The 24,479-nt window shown below is 43.7% G+C and overlaps 1 protein-coding gene across 1 annotated transcript; it reads right to left on the bottom strand.

Annotated features, from left to right (window-relative positions):
• Positions 1 to 1,862: 1,862 nt before the first annotated feature.
• On the bottom strand, positions 1,863 to 24,007 carry ACBD3 (acyl-CoA binding domain containing 3). Its single transcript, XM_051613678.1, has 8 exons — positions 23,713 to 24,007; positions 15,945 to 16,086; positions 13,438 to 13,578; positions 12,510 to 12,668; positions 10,474 to 10,648; positions 6,032 to 6,224; positions 4,730 to 5,014; positions 1,863 to 3,990 (listed from the first exon to the last, which is right to left on the bottom strand). The coding sequence occupies exons 1-8, from the start codon at positions 23,972 to 23,974 to the stop codon at positions 3,779 to 3,781; spliced, it is 1,569 nt and encodes a 522-aa protein (XP_051469638.1). The 5' UTR covers positions 23,975 to 24,007; the 3' UTR covers positions 1,863 to 3,778.
• Between the last annotated feature and the right edge of the window lie 472 nt (positions 24,008 to 24,479).

The following is a 24,479-nucleotide window of genomic DNA, read 5'->3' as shown; positions in this document are numbered from 1 at the left end:
GAGCAGAAGTAGCAGTTTGCAAGAGAGAAACTGTAATTTTCACAAATTCCAGATGTACATGCATTTGGCTGGGCTCTTGCTCTAGCTGGCACCGTTAAGCAGCACCACGGGTATGGAAGGTGCTGGCTCAGTCCCTGTGGTGTGTGGCTGAGGCAGCCAAACGTGGCAGGGGAACTCAAAGGACAGGAGACCAGGAAGAGGAATCAAACTGCGTAGGTAACAGGGGACAGAAGAGAATGGGGATCATAGGATGTGGTGCTACAAAGAGAGCACCATGTTGTCAGAAAGCAGCCTTCACATTGTTATTTTAGATTAATAAGGCTAACAACTGCCCTGAGCTGTTACTCAGGCTGGAGAAGTGGCTAGTGCTCGGGTGAAGGATGGCTACTTTGCTGCTTTGTACTTCACCAGGTCCGTGCAGCCTAATTTGACAATTTCTAAAGCAACTGCATAAACAGGAGGAGGTTAAATGGCTGAACTACCCCTTAGACCTCCTTTGACATTAGACAACAGATTTTTATGACCCTGCCCATTACAGTTACCTCAAAGGTTGCATCCAGCTGCTCTAAATCACAGTGTTTAACCTGTGACTTACAAAGCACGGTACAAGGCAAAACAGATAGGCAAGGATAATTTCACAGAGCAGCCAAGCAGCTTAATTAGCAAGTTGTTTCACTTGCACTGCTTATCCTTCTGGGACAGCAGAGTCAAGGAAGATCTTGTATCTCCCACACAACTACCTTGAAAGAAGAGGTTGCACAAGCAACATCCATGTTGATGCTGCTTCTCAAAACAATGTAATTTCTAACAATAGCTTGTTCCTCAGATTATTTAGCTTTTATCAAAGAATGGGGATATGTGGAACCAAGCTTTGTCAACCTGTTTACATTGCATCACCTAGATTTACTGCCAGTGACTCATTTAGAAAGTGTTTACGATAACTCTCTTGTGGAGAGTCAGCCATGATGAATACAGTGCTTCACTTTTAATTGGAGAAAGGGGAATTTGAACATGCATGAAACAGGTAAAATAAGACCAGCTGGAGTAGGCTTGCTGCTGCAATTACTTGGGCTTTCAATGCACTTGTATATTTCATGTGAAACTAGTTTGTAGCATACTCAGACTATATGGCACATTGAACTTCTCAGCATCTTGCTTCTAGAAGTGCAGCACTTTTGTTCCCACAGAAGAGACTTCTGCTCCCCAGATGAGTGGGAAGCACCAGCTTGAGAGGCTGCTGCCTAGGGGTACAGATGGGGCCAACAGGACTTGGAATCAAACTAGTGCAAAACCCACTTCTGGCCTCAGCTACAGAATAAGATACATACTAGTAGCAGGTAAGCAGCAAAGAGTCATTTTGGCCAACATAAACCTTAGGATAACTTGCCTTTTTGCTTCTAACTTCTTGGTTTTCTTCTTGTTCAGCCTAAACCATGTGTGGTCCTGCCAGTCTCTTGCTGTTTGGGCCAAGGGTTTTTCAGGACAACACAGCCAGCCCCTCCTGCCCCTTGGGGCTGGATTAATTAAGCCTCAGGGGGAAAAGGCAGGCACTTCGCTCCTAGGCAGAAAATAGCTTACAAGTTTTAGCTGCCCACATGCAACCCTTTCTACTACCCTTTCAAAAACCAAAATGATTATGCTGCTGAAGCTGGACTCTTCTAATACTGACAGATGGCCTCAACCAGAGAGCTAGTGACAGTTTTCATGCAGAGCCTTTGGCCTGAGTGATCTGGCTGGCAAGTCCACAGCATTAGCCTGGTACTGAGTTTTTAAAAATGTGAGGGAAGATGACAAGCTTATCTTAACTGAATAGCCATACACAGCAATGCCAAGGTTTCCAAATTAATAAAAAGTCAACAGCGTTACAGATAAATGTATTTTAATTAGGATTAAATACTATCTCAAAGTATCTTGAAATTGCACTTGTACTGTACTAATCAACAGCCAGAGGCAATAAAAAAAGTCTGAAAACATAAAAGTTCTAACATCCAACACATGACAGTAAGTGCTGCCATTTAAAGCAACAAACACCGCTCCCAATAATAGATATTCTTAGAGGAAAAAGTCGTAACATTTTTTGTATGGACAAAAAAATTTAAATTGAAGACCAGAAGAAATATATTAGTGCCTGCCTTTTTAAAAGTGGTGGGTTTTTTTAGGTTTTTGTGGGGTTTTTGTTTGATTTTTTTTTTTTTTACATTAAATACAGTTTCCTTTAAAAGCAAGGTAGTTCCTAAAGTCATGGTCTATATACTGTATGTACACAAGAGCAGAACATTGTACAGTACTTTTGGATAAAGCAGCACTAACTAGCTATAAGCTGGTATGGTGTTGCTGAACCAAACGCAAGATGACAAGTTTAATACTCTAGAAGTTATCTCCATGGTTGGTATGAGAAAAGTAAAATATAATGTATGTACAGATTATTTCAAACAAATCCCCCAACTCAGCATCACTTGTCATGGAACTGTACACACTGCAGCTAATCAACTGAAGTCCTACTGCAAGAACTGGTCTGACAGAGCCAAAGTAACTGTTCTCTTTCAGTTAACAAAGTGCATTACCCATGCAGAGAGTACTTACACAAGTCATCATTGCAACACATCACCCCTAGGGTGCAGGGCTCTAAGGAGAGCAGATTCTTACTGCAGCCTCAAGTCAAGTAGCCACCTGCATTTTTCCACTACGCAAAATATGAAGTGCTCCAACTAAACCATATGCAGTTAACATTAAATCTACATTACTAATATCTGTATGTGCACTCTGCCTTTCTGTGGACTGTTACAGATTAAAGCAGACAGTTTGCACCCATGTAACACCAGTTCAGACTAATATGGACTGGCAGTGATTTCCATCATTAGTGCAACATTAACTCCTATACTTCAAAGTGACTTGCTGTTCTTCAGATACACACACAACGTGCTTATTCAGGTTTTACAAACACAAACCAAAACGTTGCGCAAAAAACTGTTTTCAGGTTTGTATATTTTTTTCTTAAACTCTACCCCATTAAAAACCCTTCAAATGTAAAAATAGCTAGTGCCCTGGTTCAAAGTAAATTGCCTCAAAAAATGACCTCTATTCTAGGGTTAGCAGTGGGGCAGAGATTAAGGTTATCCTTTTTTACATATACTTTTAATCATCATTCAATTTACATCTTCAGAAGAGGTTATTTGCTGTACTTTCAGAATGCTGTTTGTCCTTGTCTTAGCTACTATGCTGGTTTAATGAACTGAATGTTTCTTCTTTGATGAGGACAGAGGCGAGACAACTTGTTTCTAAACTGCATCAACTTAAAGTTTCAAGTTTTAATGGCATAAAAATCTGACATTCAATTACAGTTAAGAGAAACTTGCTACACAGCAAACTGCATCCAAATTTACCAGTTAATGATAGGATCTTTAAATTAACTGTTAACAAGTTATTCGAAGCATCCAGACCTGGAAACATCAGATCACCCAGCCAGTGAGCCAGCAACTCCCTCCCCCTTTTTCATTAAGCTTTAACCAACACAATTGATGTGACCTTAGTACTGGAGCTGGTTAACTTCCACTGGTTAACTCCAATACCAAAAAGAGCTAGGGAGATCCTGTGTTAAGCCCAATGCAATATGCATTAGTGTCATGGAGCAGGAAGATCCCAGTGTCTACTTGTTAAAATTCACACGAACCATACAGATACAGACAGGATAAAACATAGACTCAAAAGGATCCATTATGCTTGAAGAAAATTCCAAATAAAATGATATCTTCTGCACAGCCCAGCCTCAGACACACCTTTATCTAGTGTAATAAACTCTGTAGTAAACTGTTTTTGACCTCCATAGAGAGTAGGAGTTGTCAAATTTAAGAAGATAAACTCCTCTCCCTGGGTACTGGTGGCTGCCAGCATACACTTCTTCATGACAGTCTCGTCTGTACACAGGCACTATTTCATCTAGCTGAGGCTTGTTGGCATTCTTTTTGGCTTTTTCTTCACTGCTAGTATTTTCTGCAAGGGAAAAAGAAAAAAAAAGGTGTCAGCTAACGTGGGTGAATACTTCACAAGATAAAGTCAGACTGATCTGAAGTGGACAAGGCACTCTTTGTTAGTTTAGAAATGCCAAGCTCTAGTTTTCATTAGGACACTACCTCATATTGAGTGCTACTGATCTAACACACTTAATACTACTGAGTACTTAGTATCAGTTTCTATGGCAGAACATTTCCTTCTAAGCAAATCATGTGCTCATTTTCAAAACCTTTTTTTCTGATGACATGCTATACTTCCCCATAGGTAAAGGCTGTGACCTATGTCCTGGTCACTATCAGAAATTGCTCTTTCAAGCTGTTTTGCTTAAGTCTCAAGGAAATTTCCTCCCTAGAAAGATTTCATGAACAACAGGGCAGGATTTTTTCTTAAGCTTTTCAGTGTGCAGATCCCCTATGCTTCCATTCTGGCATGGGTTTCATCTAGCTTACTGAATAGCTGAACTGGATAAGAGGGCACACTGAGGAGTAAGCAACACTTAGGAAAAGGATTTCCTCACCCTCAACTGCTTTAACCTGTCTGTGAATAAACAGAGTGACTGAAGTTACTTTCAGAATTGCACTTCCTATTAAAAATTGAAGTCAAGATTCCACCTATTGGGAATGTGGGGGAACTAGGAGATGACACAAAACAATCACCTGGGTTTTACCCCAGGGCAAGCTCTGCAGGACTGACAGTTTATACAAATAAGCATGCTTACCTTCTTCTTCATCCTCATCATCACTGGATTCACTGACATGCACACTGACTGCAGTATTAGGGGAATCTGTCCATTCAAAATATACCCCAAAACCAATGTCATAATTGTCTGTCGCAAACTCCCAAAAGAGGTAAGACCCCTCTTCATGAGTTGGTACTCTAACCGTAACCACTTCTCCTCGGCCCACTGTGATCACAGAGTCTGCATCCTGCCGGATTTTCTCCTTGAAGTCTTTTATCTGAGGTCGAGTCCACATCGATGGGGCAGCTATCAATGGAACAGAATCTGGAGAGGGGGGGGAGGAAACACTCCAGTTAAGCTTTGTTTCAGTTATTTATGCTACACAATTAAGTGTGCCCTAGGAGCACTTGAGGACCATAAACACCAGAGTTGCTTCCAAGTAATTTTTTAACTGAAGAAATGTATTTTCACAGGTGAAACTTGCATGAAATGTAGTGCAAGTTTAGATATTAATGCTGCACACTTATATCCTCCCAGTTTACTCATCTGCCACATTTAAGACAACAGTACTTACAGAGAAAAGACATAAATGCACATGTACTGCTACAGGAAATGGGGTTACATTGCACAGAACCCTTCAGTGAAAGGATCTTTTAATGTGACAGAACCAGAGGTTGTGGATTTGTCTAGCAATTGTCATTTATAACTAAACACCTCATTATGCAGACATGGACTGAGTTAGTGTTGGCTCCATTCTGGTATCCAAGCAAGTCTTTTGAGGAGTACTGGTTGTGGATGAAAGAGCTAACACCCAGGAATACCAGCGAGGAGAGAGTTGCCTAGGAGGCTAAATTTTGTGCTCCACTTCCACTGCTTCCTAGAAGCTGTCTGAGGACAGTGGGAAACTGCACATAGGACAGGACTAAGCCACAGGTAGAGCAGCAGAGAGAGCAAGAACGATTTGGCTTTATGGTAAGCTGCAAGGCTAAATCACTCAGTTTTTACCTGAGTTCAAATAAGATTGAACATATTTCTGCACAGAACAGCTTTCTGCTAGAACTTTTATGCTTCTTTCCTTCAAGTCAAAAGTGAAAGTTCTGGATCCCACCCACTATGCCTGAAATGCTTTTGCTGCCTCCCTCCTCTTTCCCTCCTCCTAAAGCTGAGTTTTGCTTGTGCAGTATTGTTCTCCCTTGAGAGAAACTGGACCCAAGTATCAAACCTAGCTCTTTCATAGCCCAATTAAGCCCAGCAAAAAGCCAGTAACAATACTTAAGATAGCTAAATCCTAAGAAAGGCATTCATTATTTATTTTTAATTAAGGAATCCAGTTAGCCCTACCTTTTGGTCCATTCTCCAGTGCTTCTTCCAAAGCCTCTGTATCCAGCTCTTTTTCAGGGCTGTCTGCATGTGTACTGGCCTGCCCATTAATAGACAGGGTGTCCCCTGGGGCAGATGCATTCACCTTTGATGCAGTAGTCAGAGGTGTCCCTGTTGCTGCCACAACTGCCTCCTGCTGTTTTTGTAAGGCTGCCTAAAATGACAGAAATCAAGTCAAGTAAAACCCAAACCTCTCAAGATATCTCCCTCTTTTGGCAGAAGGTATAAAGATACTTTAAAGAAAAAAATACCTCCCCCTGCACTCCACAAGGAGGCTTTACGTGAAAGACCAGAAGCAGTACACATTAGCCAGTGAGAATTACATGTATTTAGTATCAGCGGAAGTGAAGTCACTTTGTTCTAGGCTGGTGGATACAACCTGGACAAAAAGATTAAGCTTACAAGTCAATTAGAGCACACACAATAAACTCTTGTGCTTAACTACAGAAGTTCTGCATTTCAGTAATTCCTGTAACATTTCTCTCAAAATTGGAAGTGATTACGTGTTTGTTGGTTTTTACCAGTGGACTGAAAGGGTTCTTGCTTGAGCTAATTCAGGTCTAAAAAGAGATGGAAGTATCTAAGGTCTATCAAGTACTTGTCAGTTTGTGAGCTAAGTTGTTCAACAGTATTTTTTATTAAATCCACAGAATTTATAATTCTCTGTGCGAAGAATTAAATACACCTAAAATGAGATTATACAAGGTAACAACCATCCTTTTGGATTTAAGCAGGATGTATTACCCCTTTACCTTCAAGGCCCATTTCCCTGCCCCTAGTTATTAGAACTGGGGAACTACACAAGCTTTTCTGTTGGGACAGGCAAAAGTTATTATTGACAGTACCATTTTAAAAGAATAACCTAATGAACAAATTATTTTGAAGAATGAATAGAAGACGGGTATTCTGAAGGAGTATGAATACATTATAGTCAAACATCAGTTAGATTTCAGACTTGGGAAACTGTAAAGATGCTGCTCAGATCCACTTTTTACTAGAGCAGTTCTATGCACTGAAACAATCAATGTAAAGTAGTGAGGGTTTTTCTAGAAAACTATTGATTGTATCACAAGCTAATCTGTAAGCAACGGTGACAGAACAGCACTTTTAAACTGCTTCAATAGATCCCAAGGTGGCCGAGTTACAGGCATCTGAAATAAAAGTATACCTCAGAAGTGTTACCCGAGTCTTCAGGAAAGTTTGAACTAGACTTACATAATTTTAGCTTTGCTGCACGCTTGTTTTTCATCCTTTCCTCTACAAGAGTTGTCTGAGTAGAGATTTGAAAGATAACCTTCATAGTCTGGCAGACTTATTATTTTGTAAGCCACTATAAAGGAAATTATGTTTTCCCCAGAGGACATTACTCTTCTGTACATAGAAAGCACAAAGCCATGATTGAAAGGAGCAGTGCTGACAGCATTGAAGAAAATTGGCCACATCTCTGACACCTCAGTCTCAAGTGAGTAGTACCAACTACAGAAGGCATCAAGGACAAGACTGAAAAGGCTATAGCTTTTGCTTACCACTGTAACACCAAAGCATTGGTACCAAGGGGTCACTAAGCTTCAAGAGTAACAATAAGAGGGCAGGAAGCCTCTGACTCTCCTGTACTACTTCATGGTTAGGCTTGGAAGTGACCTTTAAAGATGACCTAGTCCAACCTGCCTGCTGTGAGCAGGGGACGTCTTTCACTAGATCAGGCTGCTGAAAGCCCCATCCAACCAGGCCTTGAACACTTCCACAGAGAGGACACCCACAACTTCCCTGGGCAACTTGATTCAGTGTCTGACGACCCTCACTGTACAAAAATTTCTTCCTTTTGTCCACTCTAAACTTACACTGTCTCAGATTAAAACCATTGTCCCTTCTTCTATCACTACAGGCCCTCCTAAAAAGCTTGTCCCTATCTTTCTTACAAGCACCCTTTAAGTATTGAAAGGCTGCAATAAGGTTTCCCTGGAGCCTTCTGCAGGCTGAACAACTTCAACTCTCTTAGCCCTCTAGACCTGCTCTAACAGACTATCCTAGTTTGGCCCTAGTTTGGGCCCAAAATGACAACAAAGAACCAGCCCCGTGGCCACTCACTCAACTCCTTTCCTCACACACACTGGGATGAGGAAGACAGAGGCCAACTAGAAGCTCATGGGTCAAGACAAAGGACAAGGAGGGTTCTTCACCAATTAAGGTCCTGGGCAAAACAGACTCAAGTTGGGGAAAAAATAATAATTTAATTTCACACTAATCAAACACACACAGGACACACACAGCACACAGAGCAGGGCTTGCATATGTTACCCCACCCCTCCCTTCTTCCCAGGCCCAAATCACTTTGTTCCCGGTTTCTCTCCCTCCTTCCCCCCAGTGGCAGAGGGGGACAGGGGATGGGGTTTAGAGTCAGGTCACAGGCTGGTGGTTCCTGCTGCTCCTTCCTCCTCAGGAAGAAGGATTCCTTACAGTCCTTCCTTCTTTCCCAGGTCCCTTCTTCCCATGGGAGAGTCTTCCACGAACCTTTCCTTCATGAGCCCTTCCCATGAGGTCAGGAGCAAGCTGCTCAAGTGTGGGCTTCCCACAGAGTCATAGGCTGCTTTGGGAACAGTCACCTCCCCTGGCACCGGGGTCTTCCAAAGCTGCATCATCTGAGTCCACTGGCAGCAAAATCCAAGTCCACTGGCCACAAAATCCAAGTCCACTGGCCACAAAATCCAAGTCCACTGGCCAAGTTCACCCCTCCTGGTGTCTTTAGGGAATATTCCACCACGTTCCTCCATGAGTGTAGGAGGACAGCTGCCATCTCGCCATGAGTTGCAGGGAAACTTCTGCTTGGGCACCTTCTTCCCCGTCCTCACTAACCACAAGGATGTTCACCTCAGCACTGCCTCTCATCTCTCCAGTACAGCTCTTCTTCCTTGAACAGCAAGCAGAGCTTGCTCTGCTCAGGTCTTATCTCAGTTCTTTCGTATGTGAATCACAGAGGTGCATCTATTGTCCCTCTAATGGCTCCTTTGCTGGTTTTGGAGCAGGGGGAGCTTCTCAGCTTCTTACTGGAGCCACCCCTGGGGCCCTTCTCCCACTATCAAAAATCTCAAGAAACCAGCACACAGGTCCCATGTCTTTCTTGTACTGGGGATCCCAGAGCTGGATATAGTACTCCAGGTGGGGTCTCATGAGAGCAGAATAGAGAGGGACAATCAACTCCCTTCCTCAACCTGTGGACCACACTTCTTTTTAAGGAGCCCAGGATATAACTGGCTTTCTGGGCTGCAAGACTCCCTTGGCAACTCATATCCAGATTTTCACCCATCATTATCCCCACATCCATCTCTGCAGGGCTGTCCTCAATCCATTCATCACCCAATCTGTACTGATACTGGGGACTGCCCTGATCTAGATGCAGGACCTTGCACTTGGCCTTGTTGAACTTAATGAGTTTCACATGGCTCCCTTCCTTGGAAGAAAGGATCAGCCTCATTGAAATACAAATGACTTAACAGGAAATCAGTTACTGAATTTTAAGTCTTTAGCTCAAGCACAATAGACCTCAGCCTAGCAGCTACATGCCATAAGACTGAGGTCCTGCCCAGAGACGTCACACATGCCTAGAGCCTGAAGTCTGACTTACATCTGTTTATGACAGTTACAGATGGCCACCCTTGGACTTTAAAATAGCTTGAGATGTGAATACAGCACATTTGCCAGAGATGCAAGAGTCCCCTAAACAGCAAAGTAGCCTTTCAAGCCCAGACACAAAACATTTGCAAAGTAGTAATATACTACTGCCACAAATTGCTGCCATAAATATGAAAGTCCGTCCTGTCTCCCAGATCACAAGCAGTCTATTGAAGACAAGTAATTTAATTAGATTCTGATGTCAAACAACAGGTGCAAAAGGAGAGAGAAGTCAGAGGTGCTCAAGTTGGCAGGGAGGAGCAATCTCAAAACCAGTACTGATGTGACAGGGCTGCATGCACGTTCCAACTGGAAACACAAGGCTAACCAAAGACTGCTGCTCTGCACAGACCCTCTGGTGAGATACCTACATGGAACGTCAACTTGAATAAGATTTGTTCATGCTCAGATGCACTAGTGTGCATTCTCATTAAATTGCACCCACAACAGATGCTGCAGCTCAGTGCTTCACATTTGGTTTCCATGAACAATACTGAACTAAGTAACTAGTGAAGGCTGCTTAGAATTTTCTTAACTAACAGCTGCTTCAGAACACCTCTCAAAAAGATTAAATAAAATGGCTTTGTTGTTTGAATCTGAAGCAGCATTAGTCACTAAGAGACTATCTCTCCTTGTAGCAATAATTATTTAAAGGAGATACCAGCAGATAAGTTAACATCTCCTAGAGACAGTCTGGGACACAAAATCTAAGTTTCTCAGCTGGTTGGACATACCTGTTGCTGTGCAAGCTGGACTTGATACAACTGCTGCATGTACTGTTGATAATGCTGCTCTTGAAGCTGTCGAATTAGGATCTGCTGCTGTTCATAGTTGCCTGGATACTGCTGGGCTGCATACTGCTGGAACTGAATGGCAGTTTGGGAGTTCAGTGCTGCCATTATCTGTTGCCTAGATTGGTGGGAGGAGAGTATGAAGATTACAAGCAACTGAGGGTATTGGGGAAATCCTTGTACTTCAGTGATTAAAGTGGCCTTGAAGAGAGTTAATTAAATTCCTGTGAAAATCAATTAAAACAAATCTGCATAATAGAGTAGAGCCCAGAGGTAATGTAAATGTGAATTTTGCCTAAAAATATGCTGTGAATATAAAGAAGGGAGCAGCAATATCTACCCAATGATTGAAAACACAAAGCACTAAAAAAGCCAAGAGCTCTTACATAGTTTTCAATCTGTAGTCTGATAAGGAGGTAGTGCTAGAAAAACATGACCAAGCAAGCAAGGGGAAAAAACAAAAACACATTTGGTTCCTCCAGAAAACATGCAGAAACCATCTTTCTAGCAGCCCTTCTACAAATACTGTTAAGAACAGATCTGCTGTTGTACAGCTCAACAATGCTTTCTGATAAATCTAAGAACACACCACATCACTTATCTCAATTTCCCAGGACAGTACACAAACATGAAAAGCACGACTGACTGCGGCCTAATTTAGGAATGAAAAAATTGCTTCCAAATAGGACATCTGTGCCTCCAATAAACTCAACTGTTGAGACTTCAGGAGGAACACATGGGTTACTTATGCACAAGCTTAGTCTTCCTCCTCTCTCCAGTGGGCTAACAGAAGCTATATAGAAAAGAACTAACTAGAATCCAGAGTTCATTTTATGTTACATGCATTAGTGACCAGCTACCAGTGCTTCAGAGGAACAAAGCAGTATCTCACAACTGCAGGAATAATTCTCTGCTTCCTACCCTTCCTTCCCCCCAAAATCATCCTCCGAAAGCTCCAGTAATAGACCGGTTTGTATTCTAAAAGGCAAGACTTAATATTTCAGCAAGACTGTGACTTCAGATACATGTGGCCTGTATGTATCCACATTCCTTTTCTGTCTAAATTCTTAGTAACCAGTTATAACCACTTAATACACAACTGCTATCATCTAAATAAAATTAATCTCTTAAATTTCAAGGCATTCTACACTTGTTACTTTGGACTGTGCAACATTTTTCTACTCTATTCTCTGTTAGTTTATGCCTGTATTTTACACTCCTCTGGCTCTCATAGTGTAAAAAAGCATTAAAATTTGTGGGTTATTTGCTCCTTCTCAAAACCACTACACAGCAAGTGCAGGACCTACTTCAGAGACACCCCATGCTAAGACATTTGTATTACAGAAAACGGTTGCTGACTCATGTGGAACAGCTTTGATGATTTACTACTCTTAAACATTATGTATGCAAAGCTAGATCCATGCTTTCAGCACATGCATGTGTTGGGAACAATGAAATATAACTAAGTGTACAAATGAGATCTGCAGACACTTCACACTTCCTAGGAAGAGGAGGCAGTGTTGGACTACCAAATAAGAAAATTCCAGCCAGGCATTCAAAACACCCCACTGAACTGCAGATATCCTTTTTCAAGGCTCTGACTTTTGTGAAAGGATAGAAACTTTAAAGTCACAGTTCAAAAAACACTTCCTGGTGGACACTTAACTCTGCTCAACTGAGTACAGCATTCATCATTTAAGAAGCAGAGCCACAGGTTTCAAGAAGTTAAGCCTTCTCTTTAAACAAATCTTCCCTGGCACTTTCATCTGTGAAGGCTGCATACAGTAGTAATATGTTAGGATAATTATTCCCTGCAAACTGTGTCCCTTTTAACTAAAGATGCAAATGTCACTGCTAGACTTGAGTACTCTGAACTTCAGATATTAAATTCTAGCACAACTATTAAAAAAGTTAGATAGAATTGTCTCAAGTGCAAGGCAGTTATTTCCTTTGAAGGGTTACTTGTGACAGGTACTCACTTCTGTTGTTCCATTCGAAGTCGTTCCTCCTCTATTCTCCTTCTCTCTTCTTCTTCTCTTCTTAGTCTTTCCTCTTCTTCTCGCCTACGTTTTTCTTCTTCTTTTTGTAAACGTTCACGCTCCTCCTCTTCACGCCGCCTTCGTTCTTCCTCTTCTCTTCTGCAACATCCACTCAATAAGCTATTTCAGCATTCCTACAATCCTATTTGTAACATGCTGTAACCTGCCTTTTGCCTGCCCAATAAGGCTTTTTGTTTGGTATCAACTCCTCCCATTTCAATTTGACTGGAGAAGTGTTTTATTGGACAGAAGAAGAAAACACATGACTGTTTAGTTTACCGGCAATGTGCAGTATGACAGGTTTAGATTCTGTATTATCATTTTACATTCATTCTAACCCATTCCTAGACTATTCTTAGTAGACAGCAGTAGAAAAAACTGTCAGGAAACCTTAAAAACATCTTCCAAGTTTTTACATATGTTTAATAATTACATTTGTAAAATAGTTTAATAATAACATGATACATAAATAATAGTAGAAGATAGCCTTTGTCAAGTTGCTAACCCATACCAATTTAAAGCATACAAGTTTAAAGCACCTGACAATTTCCTGTTATGTACACATTTAGTCCACAGACCTACTGGGGCAGATGTGTATTTCTTAAAGAGAGGACAGCATCAGCAAAATTTAAAAAATTCCTTATATTCCTTATATATATTCCTTATATATATAGGTGTCCACTACAGAAACAACCATTCTTTACTGGCAAAGTAAAAAGGCTTAAGATGATCAAATGATAGAACCGACACCTAAACTTGAAGTATTTATCTTCCCAAGTTGACTTCAATCTCAGCTAGCTATGACACTGTCCACAGGTCAAGAGTTTTACACTCAATATACTCCAACAGCAAAGAACTCAAACATTACCTTTTTTTTTCTTGTTCTTCTTTCTCTATCTTGTGGGAAGTCACATATGTTGAAAACAAGTGGCAGCACCTATTCAGGAGCTTAACAAATTCTGTCATTGCTTTTTGCTTTGACATGTTTCCAAGGGCAGCCCATTCCTTCCTGAGAGAGAAAAATCAGGTGAAATAAAAGACAACTCAACTCTTTTCAAGCCAGTAGTGAACTCTGAGAACACCAAAAAGAACAAAAAAAAAGTTGGGAGACCAGGGACCAATCTATAATATGGAGTTTCAGAGAACCAAAAACTTTTTCCCCAAAGACAGACCTTAAACCTGTAGGTTTCAGTGCTTTTCTGCCTGCACCACAACAACCCATTTGGGCAAAAGCAGTGCACTGGGTCCAGCTCTGAGAAGCCTGAGCTGCTTTGCACACTGCCTTCACAACTAGAAACAACAATAACAAACAAGAGAACTGCAAGAATGCAGAGGCAGACACTGGGAAAAGGAAGAGCTGCCCACTGTAGGAGAAGAGCAGATTTGAGACCACCTAAAGAACCCCAAAGTGCAGAAGCCCATGGGACCTGACAAAATCCACCTGTGGCTCTTAAGGGAGTTGGTAGATGAAGTAGCAACACCACTTTCCATACTATTTGAAAAGTCATGCCAGTTCTCACTGACTGGAAAAAGGGAAAGAAGACCCAGAACTACAGGCCAGTCAGTCTCACCCCTATGCTCGGCAAGATCATGCAGCAGATCCTCCTGGAGGCTCTGCTAAGGCGCATGAAAAATGCGTAAGGGGTTGGTGGCAATCAACATGGCTTCACCAAGGGCAAATCATGCCTGACAAATTTGGTGGCCTTTAATGATGGGGTCACAGCATCGGTGGACAAAAGAAGAGCAACTGATGTCATCTACCTGGACTTGTGCAAAGCCTTTAACACTGTCCTGCATGACACCCTGGTCTCAAAATTATAAGGGTATGGATTTGGTGGATGGACCACTGAGTGGATAAGGAATCGTCTGGATGGTTGCACTCAGAGAGTGGTGACCAATGGCTCAACGTCCAGATGGAGAACAGTGACAAGTGGCATTCCTCAGGGGTCAGTACTGGGACTGGTGCTGTTTAACATCTTTGTCAGCAACATGGAGAGTGCGAATGAGTGCACCCTCAGCAAGTTTGCTGATGACACCAAGCTGTGTGGCGTGGTTGACATGCTGGAGGGAAGGGATGCTATCCAGAGGGACCTTGACAGGCTGGAGAGGTGGGCCCATGCCAACCTCATGAAGTTCAGCAAGGCCGAGTGCAAAGTCCGCACCTGGACTGGTGCAACCCCAGGCATAAATACAGGCTGGGGGGAGGATGAATTGAGAACAGCCTTGAAGAGAAGGATCTGGGGGTGCTGGTTGATTAGAAGCTCAACATGAGCCAGCAATGGGCACTTGCAGCCCAGAAAGCCAACCAGATCTTGGGCTGCATCAAAAGAAGCATGGCTAGGAGGGCAAGGGAGATTCTGCCCTTCTTATTCACACTCATGAGACCCCACCTGGAGTACTGTGTCCAGTTCTGGAGCCCACAACACAGAAAGGACACCGAGCTCTTGAAGCAAGTCCAGAGGAGGGCCACAAAGATGGTGAGAAGGCTGGAGCACCTCTGCTATGAAGAAAGGCTGAGAAAGTTGAGGCTGTTCAGCCTAGAGAAGAGAAGACTCCAAGGAGACTTTATAGTGGCCTTCCAGTGCCAGAAAGGGCTATAGGAAAACTGGGAAGGGACTTTTTACAAGGGCTTGTAGAGAGAGGAAAAGGGGTAATGGTTTTAAACTGAAAGAGGGTAGATTTAGTTTAGACATTGGGAAGAAATTCTTTACTGTGAGGGTGATGAGACACTGGCACAGGTTGCCCAGGGAAGCTGTGGATGCTCTCTCCTTGGAAGCGTTCAAGGCCAGGTTGGATGGGTCTTTGAGCAACCTGGTCTAGCAGGAGGTGTCCCTGCCCATGCAGGGGGGTTGGAACTAGATGATCTTTAAGGTCCCTTCCAACCCTAGCCATTCTATGAAGCAATAAAAGAGACATGCCTGAGACTGCCCAGATCTCATTAAAATTTACTCACTTTGAAAGCATCAGGTATCTGATTTCAGAAGTATATTTGGTATTAACAAAAGCTATGGTGAATGCTGTTAAAACCAGCAATAAGCTTGGTCTATTTTAAATCTAGTGTAGAGTTAGGATGAAACATAAACATGCACATTAATGCAGAGCTAACCAAGTCTTAAACTGCTAGGAGGAACTGGGCACTAAGCACAGCAGCTTTTCCTAATGTTACTTAAAAACCCAAATAATCTTCTGATAGCTCCTTTACTGAACTGTGACTCTCAATTTTTAAAATGTATTTGAAGAGGCCACTCACTTTCCACTACCATAACACACACTGACACAACCCACATACTTTTATTCTTATTACAGAAATTGGATGATGCTTTCTTTAGACAGTAAAAGCAGAGTTAAGACCAACAAGAACACCAGCCTTTTTACCTTCTGTCATTCCCCAGCACATCAAAGAATCCAACTTCAGGGCAAGTGTCAGGGTTGTAAGGTCCCAGCAGAACCTGCTTGTGCAGTGCCACAAGTTTGAGTTTTTCTTCATATGTTGGATGAAAGGCTTTGCCATCTTTTTCTGCATAAGAAAATAAAATTTCATTGTTGTCATTATGCACACAGCAAAGAGTATTATATATAACCACTATAATGATTTTTCCATTAAAAAAAAGAACTAAGAAAGTCAGAACAGGTTAGACATTAATTCAGTTCTATTCAAATAAAATAAAGATTTGTTCAGAAGAAACACATTTAACTTCAGATGCTGAAAATTATGAATTATTAAGTGTTTTTCCTCATACCACCTAGAGTAAATCTTTGGTAGTAAGTTATCATATAAACATTTACATTAATTAGTTGAACATCATCCTGTATGGATCTATCACAGAATCCCAGAATCCTAGAGGTTGGAAGGGACCTTGAAAGATCATGTAGTCCAACCCCCCTGCCAGAGCAGGATCACCTAGAGCACATCACACAGGAATGCATCCAGGTGGGTTTTGAATGTCTCCAGTAAAGGAGACTCCACCACCTCTCTGAGCAGCCTGTTCCAGTGCTCTGTCACTCTCACAGGAAAGAAGTTTTTTCTATATCTCTGAAATATTTAAAATCCTTAACTTGACTTCAAACATGTCTGCAAAGTCTACTATAGTGTGGATAGGAAGGATTTTCCACAAAGGTGTGTATGTGACATTAACTTTATGGATTACTCTCCTTTCATGCTCTTCACACTGATGGAAGCAGAACAAGCCAGGTTTAAGGCAAGGAAAACCACACAGTAAAAAACAGAATTAAGGGAAATTTCTCCTTGAGACAACTTGATTGCTGCACTTTTCCAAGGCAGCCAGAATAACTCCTCATAGCGAAGTCTTAGAGGTGACTCTGTTGCACCAACACTCTGGCCCCAAGATGCAGGCAACATAAGCCTGAATATAATCAGAATTCACCAACACCTTCTGAAACAGTCCCACTTACACCCTGCCAAGCATTTTCTGGTAAGAAGATACTTATGTTGATTTGAAATGATATATAGTCAGCTAGGACTCAGCACATTTAAATTGTCATAGCAAATCAAACAGGTATTGGTATATGTAATTACACTGCTATTAAGAAGAGATCTTTTTCTTGAGCAGGAAAACAAATAAATAGGCATCATCTCCTTACGGAAGGGCTGAAATGAGGAAGCCATTATCAGACATAAGCATCAGACATTGCACATGACTGTACTGCTAATGACTCTCCACATAGTCAGGAATCACAGGCAGAGCCACCACTAGTTTCCAGGTCTCTTTTTACAGTAAAGGTCACTTTGGAGCAGGTTGCTTACAGTCCCAAACTGAACAAGTTGAATCCACACCCAAATTTTAGGGCTGATATATGCATATTGCAAAATTGCTCAGCTGATGCTTGTGAAGAGTTATTAACAGGAAAAAAAACAAATCTAAGAACAGAAGAGGGGGGAAAAATATACCTTTACTATGGTCTATTGAGAAATACAGAGCAAATAGTTCTGAAAATTGAAAATTAGAGACAACACCAGAGGAGAAGTCTTTGCAGGTCACAGCAAGAAGCTGTATTTTTTTATAGACTATGTTCAAACATGTTACTGGACTTAGTTAAGACATCACAAGGAACCATTACACACATGCAATTAATTTTTAAGCCAAAATGAAAAAAATAGTAAGGTAAACATTTAATCACTTATCCATTTCTACAGGCCCTCTTCACTCTTCCAGAATCTCATATATTTGCTCTTCTGGTAGTGTCACACAACTTTACAGCAAATTATCTTTTCCACCTTCAAAAAACAAAAGCCTTTGTCCATAAAAATATCTACTTCCAAATTTGATAGGATGGAGAAGAGGGGGATGTAAAGACTGAAACAGTCTCTACTCAGTGATATCCAGTGAAAGGACAAGAGGTAGCAGACACAAACTAAAATACAGGAAATTCCACTTTTTTTTCTGCACTGCAGCAGGTTACCCAGAGAGGTTCTGAAGTATCCATTCTTAGAAGATACTCAAAACCACATCTAAATAGAGAGGGCTGAACTTGACAACCCCCAAAGGTCCCTTCTCACCCCAACAAGTCCATGATCCTTAAGAGATGCAAATCAGCATGTCCTGGTAAGCTCTCTCCTTGAATCTCAGGCCTCCTGCTCCAAAGCCATCCAAGGAACCCTTTAGCTTTTCCTCAATATTTCACATTTAACTCAGAACTCACTTACTGGACAGCAAGCACTTCCATTAGCTTCACTAATCAGCACACACTTTGAAATAATACTCAGTATCTTGGGGCAGCATTGCTTAAAAGCAAGTCAATTGCCAAAGGTACTACACTGAAATTTTGCCAGACTTCTGAGCATAGTATGCTTTTCAACAGGTCAGAGCTTACCTTGCACACCCTGTACATCTACAGTTGTCTGCCAAAAATCACAGCTCTGTGCTGTACTAGACTGCTATCCAAGCCAGCTATCATTATCGGTATCTGAACTCACTTCTGAAGGATTAAGGGAAACAAAGCATTCCTTCCCATGCTATACACAGCACACCTGCATTTTCACAGAACATGTCAGACCTCAACCCCTAACTATCGAGAGAAGCTAAAATCTGCATGTATGAAGAATGGTGACCCAAGGGAAGAACAAACAAGCTAAAGAAAAAGAGGAAAACAGATAGATGAGAAACAGATGGGAAAAGCATTCAATGACTTATATATAATTCAGATTGATTATGAGCAAACTCTCAGCAAAGTATTTGGAGCCAGTCAAGAGGGAGAGGCTATAGAGTAGCTATTTTTCAGATTAATTCTTCGGCACGAACCACTCTGCATAATTATCCCAAGGATTCAGAATGGTTGCTGTTAAACTGCATCAGAGTACGTGAAGCCATCTACAGAGTCAAATATGCCAAAAAAAAGAGCATTAGCAAGTCCAGGCAGGTAGAAGTGCCAAATTTATTCAAGCATCCGTGAACATACCGTTTAAGTAGGTACTACCCAGGCATCTAACACAGCTGTCAGGAAGCTGAAGAACATCAAAGAGCTCTAGGAAACACACTGAGAAATCCAAAGGATGTGCACAGCAGTTGTACAGAAACTCTACAACCCTTCCCATGCCACTGGGATGGATAACCCAGCAGGGCCAGAGAAAGGCTCAGCTTTCTTACAGAAGATTAGACTTCTTTCCTGACCATGCTTAAAACCATCAGTCACCTGAAGTGGCAATTTCTCAAGTCAACTAAATGTTACACATAAGCAGTGGCCAGTAACAGATCAAACTCAAGTAGTGCTTAGGGGGATGCTTACACGAGCAAGGCAGGCTATGGAACTACGATGCTTTGGGCATACTGCTGTAAGGACCTATATACACACACACACATATATATTATTTATCACTGAAACCATGAAGTAGTTCCCCCAGAAAACAGAAAGACTGGCTCCCACTTACTGCAAGCTCAGGCCTCACTGATGCCATGAAACCACAACACCCCGTTATGTCACCCCTGGGAGGGAAATTCCTGCACACTAAACATAGGCTCTCTTACTACCCCTCTCCCTGACAGTGTCTTGCTTTGCTTAGATGCCTTCAAGGGATCTCAGTTTTGCAGGCAACTCATATACTCCAGAAAACCAATACTTTGAACACCCATAACCCTTCTTTGCACTACAGGTGATTAACCACATGGTTGAAGACCACTGTTTGTGTTGGAATGCAAACACAACAGAAAGACGACGCTATAACTAGTAATGAAAAGCTGATCATGGAGGCTTATGTCACTAGGTAGCACTGTACCATTAACACTAATAAGACAGCAAATTCAGACTGAAGGAAGTTTAAGAAACATACTTAAGAGACTACATGCATTTTTTTTTCATGTTAAGAAATACGGCACAACATGCTGCAGTTTCCACTCCAACACCTACTGCACTTGCTCTAAATGCTCAATTGCCACAGGATAGTATTCAGTTGAGTCACCTAGAAGAAGCTAAACAAGAATTTGCGAAGAGCAATTTTTCACCTCACAGCTTTTAAAAGCTGAAGTCATGTATGTTAATGCTATTCATTTGCAAAGGTTTAATGAGCAAGCCCAAAGCCAAGAAGCACGAGAACTGAACCGCTGCCTGCAGATCCCAGTACACACTCTTACACTCATAGTTCTCTCCGCCATGAAGATGTTCTGCATCAACAGAACAGCTGCCAACCGGTCCTTCCAAATACACACGATCAAAGCCCAACTTCACATTAAACGCAGGTATGTTATAAGCGTTTTCATACTCTTGAAAACAAAAGCCTACTTAACTTATGCATCACAATCAGGCCATCAAATAAGCCCTCAAAAAGTAAACAAAACCAAACAATTTATATGGATTGATATATTACTGAGGTTGAAAATACATTCTTGTTAGGATAAGAGGAAATAACTTGAAGCTGTCAAACAAAATTAGAGTACTTAACATACCAGGAGAGCTTTTAGATAGCAAAATTACATAGTTTGCATACTGTCTATTCAGATGTGCTGCACTGCAAATCACTTTAAGCAGTGCATGAATACTTCAGGGACTGTCATATGCTGAAGTTTGGGTCCAACTGTATTTCAAAGACAGGAAGTGGAAAACCATGAAGCCAGGCTGGTACTGGAAGGGACCTGCTGGCAGAGCTTTGCAAGCCACCCCCTCCTACTGCAGGACACAGCTGTTACCTTCAACAAGGTACCTTCACCAGCACAGCTCATAGCAGCTCAACAAGCAAGGTAAGCTGTCAGAGACACTTCTACTCTGCCAGCTGCCCCAGGGCACACAATTAGACAGTCCAAGAAATGAAGAAACGTACCCATTTCAGTAAACTGTGTTCTCCACTGTACATTGGATCCAGCACAACAGAGCAGCTTCTTAATAGCAATCAAAATACTGGTTTACCTCAACTAGGCTCAACAGAGCAGGAAGGGAAAGAGTGCGTCTTGTCAGGAAGGCTCTTGTTTTTCACAGAAAAATGGACTGGAACAGTATTAACCATCTATTTCCTATGCCTCTCTTATTCTGAAAAGCCTTCTTCATAAGCCATTATGTATGCTAAAAAAAAACTAGCGCACATCTCCAGCACAGCCCAAGGCCTAACAGTTGAAGTGACCCAGGGTGAAGTATTTTAGATCTGCTTCTGTCTTTATCAGAAACAGACTAAAGTAGCTTTTGAATCTCTTTAATATCCTAGCCTAGTTTTAGTACTGTTTTTCACATTGTTTATATGCACGCCCACCCTGTCTTGTCTTTGAGCAACTCCGTTACACGCAATATGCCACCAGAGACAAGCGTTAGCAGTCATTGTAATAAGCAAATTCAAAGCATTTTGATGAGATTAAAATTTTCTAGGAAGAAAACGCACAATCAGTTACAACCAGATGACTCAGTCTGCACACTGAAGCAGAAAGGAAGCTGCTTAACTAGCGATGGCTGCTTACCCTTTGACCTCACGCAAGGACTCCTCCAGCATCCCAATAACCATAGTTAATCCCAGTACCATCACTTTCCCAAACAAATCCTGCCCTGAATCACTTGTTTGTTCAATGGTAGATGTGTGAGTAGCCAATACACACTGGCATGGTTACCAATGACCTTTAAGAAAGACAGTTTTTCAAAGCCACCCCCCACCTCCAAATCAATGTAGTTTTTAGGTAAGTGATCAGAAACAAGATATCAGCATTGACCTATTAACATGGGTCAACTTTCAGATCCCTTGTATGTTGCTCTTCGAAGTAAAGGAGGAATCTGTATTTGTTCCTTGGCATCTACAAGGCTGCTAAACAAGCATGCCCACTCCCACAGTTGTTTTGACAGTGGATGCATCAAAATCATTTGGAAACAAGACCAATTATTTTCAGAGCCACACAAATACAGAGCAAGCTGGCAGAATAGAAAATCCAAGCATTACAAGCCCATCACACTTCTACATAAAACCCCTCATGTTATGTCACTCTCAGCAAAAAATTAGAGATTAAACATAGGCAATGACTTCATGTGACTTAATTGCAGCTGTAAGGATAGAGGAACAAGACCTTCACTTAGAAAGTCTGACAACTCCATACAATGTACAACATTTTCCCTTTATGAGCAAAACCATGCATTACAAAAAATTGCAGAAGGTTAAAAAAAGTGCGGCAGTAAGATGAAACATGTTGAAATTAAACTTTTATTAAAAGGAAGGCAACAACAAACCTACTGAGACAACACAACACTATGAACTGGAACCTAGACTCTAGTAACACTCCACTGACTTTTCACTATCGAAGAGGAAGTAAATGCAGAGCATAAATATAATTAAAACATGAGACTTAAGAGGCATAGCTTATAAATAAGGTATATAAGCTCATTCACAGTGTGTAACTTTTACACTGCCAATACTGATTCCAGTAGGATATTAAACCAAATACAAAATGAGACCATGGTTGACTGAGACAAGGAATTTGCTAGTGCAGAGAGATGCTTCCTTCTGCATCGTATTTTAAGAACAAACACTTGTTAAACAAAACCAGAACCCTTTCCAGCAGCTTGGTTTACAGAAAGGCTGAAGAGACAGAAGTCACAACACTTCCAACCCAACATATGGTTGCAGCAGCTTTTGACACAAGAAAAAAAAATAAATCGAGACCCTTATGATCCCTTATGGTTCTTACAGCTTACAAAAAAAAAAAACAACCAACCTCTGTACGTTAGCACGCTAACAATAAAGTTACTCTGTGGAAGGGCATCAGAACAGGGTGAAAGAATCAGGGCTCAGAAAAACTGCTTAGAGCCTTACATGCTCCTACCAGCTATCAGGGTGCAAGTCAGCCAAAGTGGAGAAACCGACAACTTCGTCCTTCCAGCACAGTTTCCAGCTGCCGGTATGCTTGCCCTAAGAAGGGGCAGCTTTCCTGGGGGGGCTCAATTAACAACTGACGGCCACAAGACTGACCTTTGCGAACAGCTGTACCTTGCCTAGCGCCCGCAGGCTGCTGGGCTCCCTGCTCTGCGCCCCGGGCCAAGCAGCGGCCTCCCGAGAGCCACACACCGCCGGGAAGGGCTCAACACCAGCCTCCCGCAGCTTTCCTTCCGAAGCCACAGGATGGGTTTCCTCCTCCCGAGGACAGCAGGCGCACCAAGGTACCTCCGGCTCCCTGCAGAACCAAATCCGGCTCCGGGGCTACCCCCTGGGCACCTCCCGGCTCCAGCCACGACGGCACACGAAGCGGCGAAACCGGACTTGAAGTCACCGCCCCGTGGAAGCAGCAGAACGTCTGGGGCCAGTGCCGGGCTGTCAGCAGGCTCGACACCTCTCAGAGACGGCTCCTCACCTACGTTTGCACGGTTTTCCTTCGCACGCCGCAAGCAAAGGCTTTTTTTACCTCCCCTGTGGGGCGGGACGGTGCGAACCATCGGAAGTGCCCTCCCGAGGCCGCGGGGAACCCGGCACACCGCGGCCCGGGGCACCCCCCGGCCCTGCCCCCGCTCCCCCCGGGGCAGCAGGCGAAGCGCATCCCCGCCGGGCCCGCGGCACGGCCCCAGCTCCGGTTCTGCGCAGCGCCCCCCGCCCCGGGCCCGCCCGGCATCCGGGGCTCCGCCCGCGCCCCGCAGCCCGTCCCGGCGGGGAAGCGGGCGCTGCCGCCGCCCGGCGCTCCCCGGGTCCCAGCGGCGGGCGGGCTGCGCGGGCCACGGCGCCGGGCGGCCTCACCTTTGAAGAAGCGGAGCGCCAGGCCGTACAGCTCCTCCAGCGCGAAGCCCCAGCGCCGCTCCGGGCTCAGCTCTGCCGCCGCCTCCCCTGCCGCCGCCTCCCCGCCGGCCTCCTCCGCGCCCGAGGCGCCGGGGCCCGCCCGGCTCCGCCCCGCCGGGGGCTCTCCCGGCCCCGGCTCACAAGGCAGCACCTCGGCGTTGGGGCTCAGCGTCAGCCCGTCCACCGACACCTCGAGTCGGTCCGCGCTTAGCACCGCCGCCATCCTCCCCCTCCTCCTCCTCCTCCGGCTCCGCTGCGGCGGCCACGTCCCGACTTCCCGTCCCCTCCGACCCGGAACTTCCGTCCCCGCCCGCCAGCCCCTCCCCCGGCCGCTCCCCTCCGGGGCCGCCCGCAGCCGCCGGGACCCCCGGTAAGGCCCCCCCCGGCCGGGCCCTCCCGGGCGCGCAGGAGGACGGGGCTGGGCTCCGGGCGGCTTCGCCCGCGCAGCGCCTCGCAGCCCCCGCAGTGCCTCGCAGCCCCCGCAGTGCCTCGCAGCCCCCGCAGTGCCTCGCAGCCCCCGCGCTGCTCGCCGCCCTCCCGGGGCCTTACACAGGCCCCCGGGCTGCAGCCCCGCTCCTCGGGGCAGGGCCTGGCGGTGAACTCGCTGCCTTGCCGCGGGGGGGGGGGTAGGGCAGCCTCGGCCACGCTTCCCAGAGCGCTGGAGACTGTGTTAGTCCTTGAGGGAACTGAGCACTCTGCGCGCTTTTGGGTTGCTAAACAGGAGGGAG

This window comes from Apus apus, chromosome 3, assembly GCF_020740795.1.
Source record: "Apus apus isolate bApuApu2 chromosome 3, bApuApu2.pri.cur, whole genome shotgun sequence".
NCBI lineage: Eukaryota > Metazoa > Chordata > Aves > Apodiformes > Apodidae > Apus > Apus apus.
Note: the sequence above shows the minus strand (reverse complement) of the source record. Positions and strands in the feature narration are given on the sequence as shown.

Excerpts from the sequence above, each read along its gene's own strand:
- ACBD3 (XM_051613678.1), bottom strand. The coding sequence starts at position 23,974 with ATGGCGGCGGTGCTAAGCGCGGACCGACTCGAGGTGTCGGTGGACGGG. Across the intron at positions 13,579-15,944 it reads GTGCTGGGGAATGACAGAAG|GAAGGAATGGGCTGCCCTTG; the intron begins GTAAAAAGGCTG and ends TTTCTCTCTCAG. Across the intron at positions 3,991-4,729 it reads TGATGAGGATGAAGAAGAAG|AAAATACTAGCAGTGAAGAA; the intron begins GTAAGCATGCTT and ends TTTCCCTTGCAG.